The sequence below is a fragment of the Bombina bombina genome, chromosome 1 (assembly GCF_027579735.1).
Source record: "Bombina bombina isolate aBomBom1 chromosome 1, aBomBom1.pri, whole genome shotgun sequence".
NCBI lineage: Eukaryota > Metazoa > Chordata > Amphibia > Anura > Bombinatoridae > Bombina > Bombina bombina.
Genome location: NC_069499.1, coordinates 42,065,418 through 42,079,091, shown reverse-complemented (window position 1 = coordinate 42,079,091; position 13,674 = coordinate 42,065,418). Strand labels below are relative to the sequence as shown.

Sequence of the window (13,674 nt, the reverse complement as noted above, 5' to 3'; positions counted from 1 at the left end):
TATTAGACTGTTCACAGACCAGCAAATTAGTTTGAGTATAATGTCCCTTTAATTTAACTAAACATTCTATGATGCATATAATAGAGCAGCATTCGCATATGGCAAAATAAAAAAATGTAGCGGGAGTGAGCTACATTCAGTTTAATGGTGCGATCGCTTAGGAAAAAAACGACCCGCTCAGTAGAGCCAGAAGCAGCGTTCTGCAAAATTGAACTTCATAATAAAATATCTCTGCAATACTTTGTTGTATAAAGTTAGCGCTAAGCTAATGTTATATAATTCTGCACTATGTGCAGCATTATATCACATTATGTTGTAGGTTTACTGGCCCTTTAAAAAAAAAATTATACAGAAAACCAAAAAATAACTGCAGTGTATTTTTAAAGGGACAGTCTACTTGAAAATGTTTGTTTTAAAAGATAGATAATCCCTTTATTACCCATGCCTTAGCTTTGCATAACCAACACTGTTATATTAATATACTTTTTACCTCTGTGATTACCTTGTATCTGACCCTCTGCAGACTGCCCCTTATCTCAGTTATATTAATACACTTTTTACCTCTGTGATTACCTCGTATCTGACCCTCTGCAGACTGCCCCCTTATCTCAGTTATATTAATATACTTTTTACCTCTGTGATTACCTCGTATCTGACCCTCTGCAGACTGCCCCCTTATCTCAGTTATATTAATATACTTTTTACCTCTGTGATTACCTTGTATCTAAGCCGCTGCAGACTGCCCTCTTATCTCACTCCTATTGACAGACTTGCATTTTAGCCATTCAGTGCTGACTCATGGGAGTGAGCACCGTGTTATTTATATGGCTCACATGAACTAGCGCTGTTTAACTGTGAAAAGCTAATAAAATGCTCTGAGATAAAAGCATTGTGCAGGGGCTTAAAAACAAGCAGAGATTTAGAGGTTATAAAGTATTTTAATGACACTGTTGTGCAAAGCTGGGGGTTTGCTAGTAAAACTGTTATCTATCTTTTTTTAAACAATAGAAAAATCAAGTAGACTGACCCTTTAAGGTCATTTTACACTCTTACTTTATTCCAGATCAAGGAACTGTTATCCACATATTCTAGATATTGTACTCAAAAGAATCCTATTATTATCAGTAGGTGCCCATCAGCCAGCAAGAATTAGTAGCAGGCGTCAGTGCGCATTATTAGGAAATATACAACTGTTGAGTTTAAACCGGTTTTACTTGACATTTTTCAGGCAAAACCATTTCAGTCTTTTAAATACTGTCTTTCATATGTCAGGGCTCGACAAACCCAGGTAGCCACTGACTCCTAGAATTTTACCCCTGGCTCCTAACTTTTTGGTTTATTCTCCATATTTCTATATACAAATACCACTGTCTGGCTTCTAAATTGTAACCAAATGTGTCGACCCTTGATATAAGTGATAGTAAAGTGTTTGATACAGTGTACAATGTCTCTTTAAGAGAGTAGCATAATGCTTTGCATCAGTCAGTATGAGAATATTATTATTATACTTTATTTATAAAGAGCCAACAAGTTTTGCAGTGCAGGGTGCATCTTCTCTTCCTTGCTGTGCTCCACTGGGCCGTTCCCAGGAGCCATGATCTTCATTTTGACCTCCAAATCCACATCATATTGCTTCAGTACACAATGTAGCACCAGCAGATAAAACGTTCTATTTAACCCATTCATGGAGACATTGTCTGGTTAAGACTCGCTGTGAGCCACTTTATATTTTTACATTTTAACATATTACATTTTCTTAATTTCTTTTAACCTGAGGACAAAAAGAAAAATACTGTATTATTCACTTATTTGTTTTCTATCATTTAAATATTGTATCTTTTTGTTCAGTTTCATGATGGGATCTTACAACGAAGATGATGGTTCTCAGCTGTATATGATCGATCCATCTGGTATTTCCTATGTAAGTAACAGCAATGTAAAAAAGATAACTTCTGTTTTGTCTGTGTGACTGTTGGTAGAAGATTAGTGAGAGATAAGTATTTTGTATAGACAGGTATGTTTAATATATCTAAAAATATATATTTAAAGGGACAGTGTATGTATATATATATATATATATATATATATATATATATATATATATATATATATATATATATATATATATATATATATATATATATATAAATAATATTATTGTTTAAAATATAGATAACGACATTACTACCCATTCCCCATATTTGCATAACTAACATTATTTTAATATACTTTATAACCTCTGTTTGCCTGTTTCTATTCCCCAGCAGGCTGCCCTTTTATCTCAGTGCTTTTGAAAACTTGCAGCTAGACAGCACTGGTTCATGTGTGACATATAGATAGCATTTTGCTCATTTCCGTGGAGAAAGCACTGAGATAAGTGGCTTAGATACAGGTAATCATAGAAATAAAAAGTATAAATTGAGGAATTGGAAATTAATTAAATATATTTCTAAACAATAGCAGTTTTCAATTAGACTGGCCCTTTAATTCATAACTTTTATGTATATATTTTTTTTATTTGTGCAAATCCCAGAACAGTTCAGGGATACACTTTCTTGAAAATCTGCTTCATTATTTTCCTGCTGTTTTTAGCTATGACCAGTCAGGGGCCAGGTATAATTGAGCTTGTGGAATAATCAATTGCAAGCAGCAATTGAGAGAATGTACATATTTAGCAATCAACAGCAAATAAAGGGTAAATGGCCATGAATACCTAGGTAGAAGGCCCAAGAAAGGCAAATTAAAACTTAACTTTTATTAATTTCTTCAAATAAAAAAAGGGGGGGTGAGGTATTTTAAAATTCCAACCAGTGTGAAGATAGGAGAATGCGACCAATAAGTGGTATGCTCTCCAAGTGATATACACTCAAGAATGGGGTAAGGTATATGCAATTATATATAGATATAGATTCAGGATATGCCCATAAATTCTGAAATTATATTAATTGCCAAGATATTGTACCCCCTATTTTTAGGTAATCTTCTTATATCGAGAGGATGAGTGATAATACTAGTATTTAGAGAACCACGGATTGAAATGTCCCTATTGGGTATTGTAGTATCAGAGTATTAAACCTAGGTGTAATGCTCTGAACTGTCCTGCAGTTGTGTGATCAGACCAAAGTAAATACACACTAAAGGTTACTAGGATCTTGTATTAATACATTAAGATAAATATTGTTGCAAGACTAGGAAATAGTAAATATGCCCTTGGTAATATATTTATTGGGTGCTGGGTACTGAAAGGTTTTTAACCTCTATATAACAAACTTACTCTAAATGCAGTAGCATATAGACTGCTTAACTTCTTGTAACATAACAGGCGGAGGAATAATCCAATGTTGTTTAGCTATATTCAGTATTGGTTGTGGTTTGTCAAATTATTGTATTAATTGTGTTCCTGAGAACGTTATAAAATTGGAAAAATTCACTCTGTATGTCCTCCCATTTCTATTTAGGTGATACTTTTATTATAGCATTGCACTCCGTTTGTGCTTTAGAATTTAAATAGACAACTGGTTATCCCCTGTTCAGGTGGGAAGCTGTTTTTGAAGCAGCAGCTATAATATCAGGATATTATTGAAATGTTTTCCTTTTACACAGCCCTCGTTGTGATACCGCCAATTTCTTGGATTAATACTGCAGATTATACTGTGCAAAGTCCGCTTAGCTATAAGAGGATTGAATTATTATTATAAAAAGTTAGTACCAGTATCTTTGTCAGTGTGTTTGGTGCACTGTAGAGGTAACCCCTGTATTATGGTTTAAGTAGTACTCCAGGATATTAAATAAAATATATACGTAATAGGATTATTTTAGAACCAATAAGGGACACTCCGGTATTAAAGTTAATATATTAATAATTACCGGTTTTGGAACTTAACAGGGTCTCTATACGATTGAGACCTAGAGAGATCAGAGCTGAACTTGCTCACGGCTTAGGATAAAAAGTACACATACTGAATCTCAAATTAGACTCCTATAGGTAAGGTACTTGTAGAAATATGTGGAATTGAGCAGCTCGGTTTCCCTAGGTAACACTCACACACAGAGAATTACCATTTTTAAATTAAATTCTAATAAAGCATTCTACCACAATTCACACAGTTGTTTAAAAATGGAGAATATTCTCCAGCTTCCCTGACATGTTTCGCCAAAAAAGGCTTTGTCAAAGGTGGGGCGCCCGCCATTCTTGGGACTTTATTGGCTGACATGTTGGAGGCTTGTCTCAATCGTCAGCATTGATTGGTTGCCTTCCCTGCTATACTATTGGTTTAGGGAAGGGTGTATATTCGTGACGTAGTCTGTTAGACATTCATCGGTTCGTGAGGCATATTCCATTACTTATTATATATACCATGAGCTAAAACCGATCTTCCTGCGTACATATGAAAATAAAGAAGGGATACCAAGGAGATAAAAGAGGGAGGTTACTGAGTTGCCGATTATATAACCCTCTTAAGGGACGTTATTCGAGTGTCTCAGATGTTCTCAGGTTGGGCATAGTAAGCAATATATTATTATCATTAGAGGAGCCTAGCAGTGTGATTGACCCAAATAAGGGAAAAACTTCCTTATAATTTTTGCATAGTGATTGTTGCACAAGTGAAAAAGAGAGGGGAGTGTCCAAATACGTGCTAAAGGAGAAAACCTTTTTAGGGTAATAGTGTAAAAAAATGTGAAAAGAACACAAGTGCGAGTAAAACAGTAATGAATTCATGGAGTGACATGTGATGAATAGTGCTAGCATAAAGGGTTTCTAGATCTAAAGGACCTTTTATTGATATTAGTATATTTGCCCCTGTTTATATTTAGGAGGTGAAAGGGGGAAGAGAACATTCTAGGATAATATACTATTTATCCTAATTCAATTGAAAATGACCGTGAAGGTGATAGGCTGGCACACTGATCCATATGGGATCATAGTTTAGCAATGGTGTACGTGATAAAAAGTGTGAGTGCTATTCTCGCATTTGGGCAGAAAAAGAATTATTGCCCTGTTTGATTACTTGTTTATTTAATGAGGGAAAATAAAATATATATTAGTGCTCAAAAAAGTGTGTATGACATCACTAAAAGTACGACTTTTGCATAACCGGCTATTTTATGAACAAGAAGAAAATTATATTTATTTACATTTCTTTAGTGTGGCTCCTACCCTTTGGATTATTTCTATTTTGTCAAAATTCTCCCGTCATGGACTTTATAGTATGTGTAATTCTATCCCACATTGGATAATGTTTGATATAATATATTTTAATACATATGTCCCTTGATCTTCTCTATCTGTGGTAACACTTCTGGGTTTGTTCTTTTTATAAAAAACAATAATAATTGTTTTGTTCATTTAATCCCTTTGGGTGTACACTATCTAATAGATAGATCCACCTGCACTCAGCTCTTAATAGTGCTTGTTCCATAATCCCCCCTCTGATACCCAGGGATATTTTTTCTACTCCTTGGCATTTCAACTCTTTCGGGTTTGCACGGTGATATGTTAGGAAGTGAGATGCCACTGAGGTTATAGTTTTTCCATCTTCCAAATCTTTTGCTGCATTTTTGATGTTTCTTACATGCTCCTGTAATCTGACTCTGAGTTGTCGGCTGGTCATCCCAACATAGATCTTACGACAGCTACAGGATAATACATATATTATATTCTCAGATGTGCAGCTGATATAATTCTTCTTCATTTTGTGTGTGCGGCCGAACCGATCCTGAATCATATCTGTTTTACGGATATATTTACAAGATGAGCAAGTGCCGCAAGGGAAACATCCTGCCTGTATGGCTTTCCTTGTTTTCCCCACTTGGTAATGGCTGCGGGAAACCATGTCCTTGATATTCTGGGTTCTCCTGTATCCTATTTGTATCTTATCCCCTACGATAGACTTCAGATCTTGGTCTAAAGTGAGAATATGCCAGTGCTTGTTTAGTATATCATTTATTAATTGTACTTGTGGATTGTAGGTCAGGATCAATCTAGTTTGTTCATCTTTCCTTTTGATCTTTTTGCAGAGTAACTCAGATCGGTTAGTTTGGATTGCCCTGTATTTGGCTCTTTTAATATTCCTTTTACTGTATCCTCTGTCCTGTAAACGCTTTTCCAGCAAATTGGCTTGGTCATTGAATAGATGTGTATTGCTGCAGTTTCTTCTTATCCTTAAAAATTCACCAACTGGTAATGATTTGGTGGTTCCGGGAGCATGAGAACTGTTATTGTGTAGTATGCTGTTGGTTGCTGTTTCTTTTCGATAGAGATTGGTCTGTATCCGTCCCTCCTGATCTTTAAATATCTTAAGATCCAGGAAATCTATCTCTGTTTGACTCATTGTATATGTCAATTTTATGTTCAGATCATTCTGATTTAAGTCCTGAAGGAAAATACCTAGTTCTTCCTTGGTTCCTTCCCACATAAACAGAATGTCATCTATGTACCTTATCCAAAAAGGTATTTTGTCTGTTTCAGTTGAATGGATATCATTGAATACCACATGCTTTTCCCAGAACCCCAAAAATAGGTTGGCATAGGTAGGGGCACAAGCTGTGCCCATCGCCGTCCCTTGAACTTGAAGGTAAAACTGATTGGCAAAAGTAAAGAAATTGTATTTAAGGACAAATTCCAATAACTTTAAGATGAACAAGTCATGATTTTAATTTTCAGAAGATCCTTGATTGAGAAAGAATTGGACTGCCCTAAGTCCCTTATCATGTTCTATGGAGGTATATAGGGACTCTACGTCCGCTGTGACAAGCCAGGTATCTTTTCTGGTGTTGATATTTTCTAATCTCTGTAAAACCTCCATGGTGTCTTGGACATAAGAGGGAAGGGCCTCCATGAATTCTCTCAGCCTGTGATCAACATACTGACTGGCATTTTCCGATAGGCACTCATTGCCAGAAACAATGGGCCTACCCGGAGGATTAGTAAGGTTTTTGTGAACCTTTGGTATAAGATAGAAGGTCGCAACCCTGGGGTGTTTAACTGTGAGGAACTTGATTTCACCCGCATTTATAATGCCTTTGCTGCTGGCTTCTTTAATGATCTTATTGTAGATTTCACTGTATTTCTCACTTGGGTTGTTAAATAGTTTTTCATAGCATTGGCGATTTTTTTAATTGCTTTTCCACTTGTTTTAAATACATAGGTAAAGGCCAGAGGACGATATTTCCGCCTTTATCAGCTTCTCTTATTATTATGTCCTTCCATGTCTGTATTTCTTTAAGGGCCAATTTTTCAGTTCTTGTCAAATTCTGATGCTGATAGCCAGTTTTTAATTGTGAAATTTCCTCACAGACCACCTGATTGAATATTTCTAGTTGGATCGATAGATTATATTTTGGTACGAAAGTAGATCTAGCTTTCAGTTTACACCTCCAAGACTTGGATTGAGATTCACTATCTTGTAATAGGCTCTCCATGTCTTGTAAACTTCTCCTATCATTCTCTGATAGGGTGGGATCCGATTTTTTTTTGGCAAAGAATTTTTTTAAATTCAATTTTCGTATAAACAACGGTATATCTTTGATCACTTCAAATTTATTCAATTGTCCCGTAGGACAAAAAGATAGACCTTTTGACAATACTGAAATGTGATCAGGCGACAATTGATGTTCTGACAGGTTGATGATTTTCAATGATTTAGTCTCATCTGAGAGAAAGGACTCGGGGCTCTTTGGTATTGTCTGCCCCCCCGGTGTGTACCTCTGGAGCGACCTCTTGATCTGGTTGGTCTTTTGTTTGTACTTCTGACCTCTCCTGGTGGTTCTGCCTCGTCTGATGTGCCCTCGTCTAAAAAATTATTTCTCTTATTTCTAGTTGGTAGGGAGAAAGTAGAAGTAGAGGTACTGGGAGTTTCTCCACTATTATCATTGCCTACAGTGTCCTCACCATCTGTGTCAGAAATGTCACTTTGTATTATGTTGGACTGATTGGTTCTATGTATATTTTTATAGAAATTTTTCCTTCTCCACTTATAGATCTTTTTTTCTTTGTAATCATTGATATCTCTAAATAACTTGCCTTGTTTCATGTCACGTAGTTCCTTTATGTACTGGTCTAATTCTCACATTTCAAAATCAGAATGTGATTCATATTTTTTGAGTTGTGTATATTGTTCTTGGATAGATGTTTCAAGTTTGTCATATTTCTCCTTATCATGTCGTATCAGAATGTTCATGAGTTTGACCGAACACTCTGACAGAGCTGTCTCCCAGTCATCTGTTAATACTGGGTTATCAAACTCGAATGCCGGGAACAGTTGAATTCTTAATCCTCTAGGGATTATTTTTTGTTGAATATACTTGTCAAAAAATTGTTGGTCCCACCATACTTTTTCTTGTTTAAACATATTTTTATGTACCTCCTTTAATAGTGTCTCGAGTGAGATGATGGGAGTGTATTCATCCGAAGTATTAGATTTAAACATGTTATCCAAGTCAGTAGCTCTTTTTAAGTGTCTGTCAGATCTATCTTTGCCAAAAGTGTCAGCCATGATTTTGTTAGATTACCTTGGTATAGTTGGCTCTAATAAAAATAATTTTTAGTGTTACTGATAGTTATTAATCTTGTTAGATTACACTAATAGTATTAATGTGTGCTCTGTCGTCTGGAAAACTGTGCAACCACAGTAACTCAACTTGAGAAACAGAAAGAGAAAAGACAACGGCACTACGGTTGCTGTGTCCCACTATATATCCTGTTCTCTTAGGTGTGAGAAATCTCAAAAAATGTATGAGTGGGGACTTAGGTGCTGTACATTAGAAGAAGCAAACTGGAATAATCAATTGCAAGCAGCAATTGAGAGAATGTACATATTTAGCAATCAACAGCAAATAAAGGGTAAATGGCCATGAATACCTAGGTAGAAGGCCCAAGAAAGGCAAATTAAAACTTAACTTTTATTAATTTCTTCATTAAATTAAAGATTAAATGAACAAAACAATTATTATTGTTTTTTATAAAAAGAACAAACCCAGAAGTGTTACCACAGATAGAGAAGATCAAGGGACATATGTATTAAAATATATTATATCAAACATTATCCAATGTGGGATAGAATTACACATACTATAAAGTCCATGACGGGAGAATTTTGACAAAATAGAAATAATCCAAAGGGTAGGAGCCACACTAAAGAAATGTAAATAAATATAATTTTCTTCTTGTTCATAAAATAGCCGGTTATGCAAAAGTCGTACTTTTAGTGATGTCATACACACTTTTTTGAGCACTAATATATATTTTATTTTCCCTCATTAAATAAACAAGTAATCAAACAGGGCAATAATTCTTTTTCTGCCCAAATGTGAGAATAGCACTCACACTTTTTATCACGTACACCATTGCTAAACTATGATCCCATATGGATCAGTGTGCCAGCCTATCACCTTCACGGTCATTTTCAATTGAATTAGGATAAATAGTATATTATCCTAGAATGTTCTCTTCCCCCTTTCACCTCCTAAATATAAACAGGGGCAAATATACTAATATCAATAAAAGGTCCTTTAGATCTAGAAACCCTTTATGCTAGCACTATTCATCACATGTCACTCCATGAATTCATTACTGTTTTACTCGCACTTGTGTTCTTTTCACATTTTTTTACACTATTACCCTAAAAAGGTTTTCTCCTTTAGCACGTATTTGGACACTCCCCTCTCTTTTTCACTTGTGCAACAATCACTATGCAAAAATTATAAGGAAGTTTTTCCCTTATTTGGGTCAATCACACTGCTAGGCTCCTCTAATGATAATAATATATTGCTTACTATGCCCAACCTGAGAACATCTGAGACACTCGAATAACGTCCCTTAAGAGGGTTATATAATCGGAAACTCGGTAACCTCCCTCTTTTATCTCCTTGGTATCCCTTCTTTGTTTTCATATGTACGCAGGAAGATCGGTTTTAGCTCACGGAATATACAATAAGTAATGGAATATGCCTCACGAACCGATGAATGTCTAACAGACTACGTCACGAATATACACTCTTCCCTAAACCAATAGTATAGCAGGGAAGGCAACCAATCAATGCTGACGATTGAGACAAGCCTCCAACATGTCAGCCAATAAAGTCCCAAGAATGGCGGGCGCCCCACCTTTGACAAAGCCTTTTTTGGCGAAACATGTCAGGGAAGCTGGAGAATATTCTCCATTTTTAAACAACTGTGTGAATTGTGGTAGAATGCTTTATTAGAATTTAATTTAAAAATGGTAATTCTCTGTGTGTGAGTGTTACCTAGGGAAACCGAGCTGCTCAATTCCACATATTTCTACAAGTACCTTACCTATAGGAGTCTAATTTGAGATTCAGTATGTGTACTTTTTATCCTAAGCCGTGAGCAAGTTCAGCTCTGATCTCTCTAGGTCTCAATCGTATAGAGACCCTGTTAAGTTCCAAAACCGGTAATTATTAATATATTAACTTTAATACCGGAGTGTCCCTTATTGGTTCTAAAATAATCCTATTACGTATATATTTTATTTAATATCCTGGAGTACTACTTAAACCATAATACAGGGGTTACCTCTACAGTGCACCAAACACACTGACAAAGATACTGGTACTAACTTTTTATAATAATAATTCAATCCTCTTATAGCTAAGCGGACTTTGCACAGTATAATCTGCAGTATTAATCCAAGAAATTGGCGGTATCACAACGAGGGCTGTGTAAAAACATAATTTATGTAAGAACTTACCTGATAAATTCATTTCTTTCATATTAACAAGAGTCCATGAGCTAGTGACGTATGGGATATACATTCCTACCAGGAGGGGCAAAGTTTCCCAAACCTCAAAATGCCTACAAATACACCCCTCACCACACCCACAAATCAGTTTAACGAATAGCCAAGAAGTGGGGTGATAAGAAAAAAAGTGCGAAGCATATAAAATAAGGAATTGGAATAATTGTGCTTTTTTTTTTTTTTTTTTTTTTTTTTATTTTTTTATATATTTTATTTTGGAGGACATTACAGTATATGCAAATTACATAATAAAACATAGTCAAAACAGTTATTAAATGAATTACATTTCTTATGCTAGAGAAGTAAAATATTCAGTCCTCATATTTTATCCCCTCAATTATTACCGGTCACTTTTGGACCTATAGTTAGCATACTGTTCCATGCTAGGGGTTATATAATAGGAGATAATACTTAGGCTTATTTAAGAAGTATAAAGGGAAAAACAAAGAAAAACTACATCTCCATAAACTGGAAAAATAAAACATGATAATAGCTTTAGGTATGGTGGAAATGTATGTAACTGGAAAAGGTCAAATCGTCATTACTGTCCACAGAGTTCCAATCAGCAAACATACACAGAGTAGATCAAATAAAACAATTATACACATTCTAGGCATCTAAAAACTGACATCTGCCCCGTCCAGATTGTGGGATTATAATGTATAGATGGGCCGGTGAGAGATTATATTCGTAAGCAGGGGTCATGTGCTGGCTCTTCCAATAGTAAAAGTGGGTCCCCAAAGCCGGGGTAGATTAGTTAAATATACTCAAGATGAATAAATCTTGCGTCAACCCTTTCAGACCCTTACATTAGCGTTATAAAAGTTAATAATTGTAATGGAAAATACATGGGCCAATAGAGGTAGGATTAACTACTATGACGGGACCCTGTGTTCTATATGTATTCGCATCCGAAAGCCTTACTATATATCTGCCATGGTATAATATTATAGGTGTTTTTGTCAGAGATCAGGCGTGAGGTCACTTCTATATTTAATAATTATGTATGGCGTCTTTGAAGTATCGTCTATGTGTTACCTCGATCCCCGCCGCTGCGGCCGTCAGCCGTGAGGGAGGCATACCTGCGTGAGTGAAATATATATGCGCCATAGGGGTAAATTATGTCTACAGCGTTATAGCGCTAAAGCTTACTGGTCAGTGACCCCATCCTCATCCCTATCTGGCCATAGCAGACATGAATAACCGTTAGTCCCATAAAATAAATTTATAACAGATGCACAAACAAACAGCGATAAACAGTGCTGCAGGGTAACTTTTTCAATACATGTAAATACACCATTGGGGTAATTTATAGATATCGTGGTATAGTGCCAAAGCTTTATAAACAGTAATCACAAGATATGAAGAAAAACTGAGAGCCACAAAAGAGCAACATTAAACTGAACTGCAAAATGACTTTTTAGCTAAGTGTCTATATGTGGATGGTCTTTACTAAGGTATTAACCCCCGCTTGCATTTGTTTGCCAGACAGTTCCAAACACTAAGCTAGTGGGTATATGCAGGGTCGTTATATAGGGTAATATACCAGTGTTCAATGCGCCTTTGGTATGCTGCTGCAAATAGAGGGCTTCATCCCTTCGGGCGGTAGTTATATTGTCCTTTGGACAGGCTGCAGAAAGTGTACCACTTATTTCTATAAAGTTCTCACTCAGTCTCCGCTTCATTGATGTATGCTCCGGGCGTCTCAGATGCGGGCTGGGAGTTAATCTTAGTTTGCCATTGCTGCCATATGCTAAACCTGTGCCCAGCGTCTTCTCTTCCTTTCTGATCGGCAAGGCGCCAGACGCCATATTGAAAGATGTAGTGGCGTATCTCCCAATCAAGGAGATCTGTTCCGTGCGTAGGAGATTGATCTGGGAGATAGGCCCACAAATACTCTGAGCTGCTATATGCTGAGCCGGTAAGTTTGGCAGCGACGAAGCCACCATATTACTTGGTTGCTGGGAGGTTGTATCTGCGTCCTGCTCCAATAATAGCGTGCTCGCCCCTGCCTGTAATATGGGCTCAGACTCCTCATCCAAAGGCTGCTCCAATGTAGCTGAATTGGTCTTGGATGCTGATGCGGTCCGCTCCATTAGCTGTTGAATATCCTTCTCCGATGGTACCTTATTTATTAGGGCCTGAAACAAAGCTTCCACTTTAGCCCAGCGATAGTCCCAGTTATCAGGGGGTACTTTGACCTGCATTGCTGTAGTTAAGCTATATAACGGTACACACTGCCCGAACGTGTCACCTAGAGTAATGTACCTACTCAGTCAAATGGTAGTTTTTATTCTGAAACTCCGGACAAAAGTGTGTTCAGATTGACCAAGTCCAGCAAGTAACCCTAGGATCTTCCTAGGGGGGGAAACGCTACCTGTATTGTAGCCGCCGCACCAGGTCTTTTATGTCCGTTTTCTACTCCAGGGTCATGAAAACAGCCTCTTATCAGGTGAAAACTATTGTAGAGATAATCCTACGGTAAAGTATTAGTAGAAAGCTGTGGTTTATAAGCAAAAAATCGGCGGATTCTATGCAACTCTCCCAGAGCTTGAAAAAGTGCGACTGCACCGAGCCGCTGCTTGGACACGCCCCCCGGAATAATTGTGCTTTATACAAAAAAATCATAACCACCACAAAAAAGGGTGGGCCTCATGGACTCTTGTTAATATGAAAGAAATGAATTTATCAGGTAAGTTCTTACATAAATTATGTTTTCTTTCATGTAATTAACAAGAGTCCATGAGCTAGTGACGTATGGGATAATGACTACCCAAGATGTGGATCTTTCCACACAAGAGTCACTAGAGAGGGAGGGATAAAATAAAGACAGCCAATTCCTGCTGAAAATAATCCACACCCAAAATAAAGTTTAACAAAAAACATAAGCAGAAGATTCAAACTGAAACCGCTGCCT

General features: G+C 36.6%; 1 protein-coding gene across 1 annotated transcript in view; it reads left to right on the top strand.

Moving 5' to 3' along the window:
- PSMA3 (proteasome 20S subunit alpha 3) overlaps positions 1-13,674 on the top strand; it is a 45,779-nt gene that overhangs the window by 17,721 nt on the left and 14,384 nt on the right. The window contains exon 6 of the mRNA XM_053697319.1: positions 1,849-1,921. Within this exon, the coding sequence (XP_053553294.1) occupies positions 1,849-1,921 (73 nt within the window). The remainder of the gene's footprint in view (positions 1-1,848; positions 1,922-13,674) is intronic.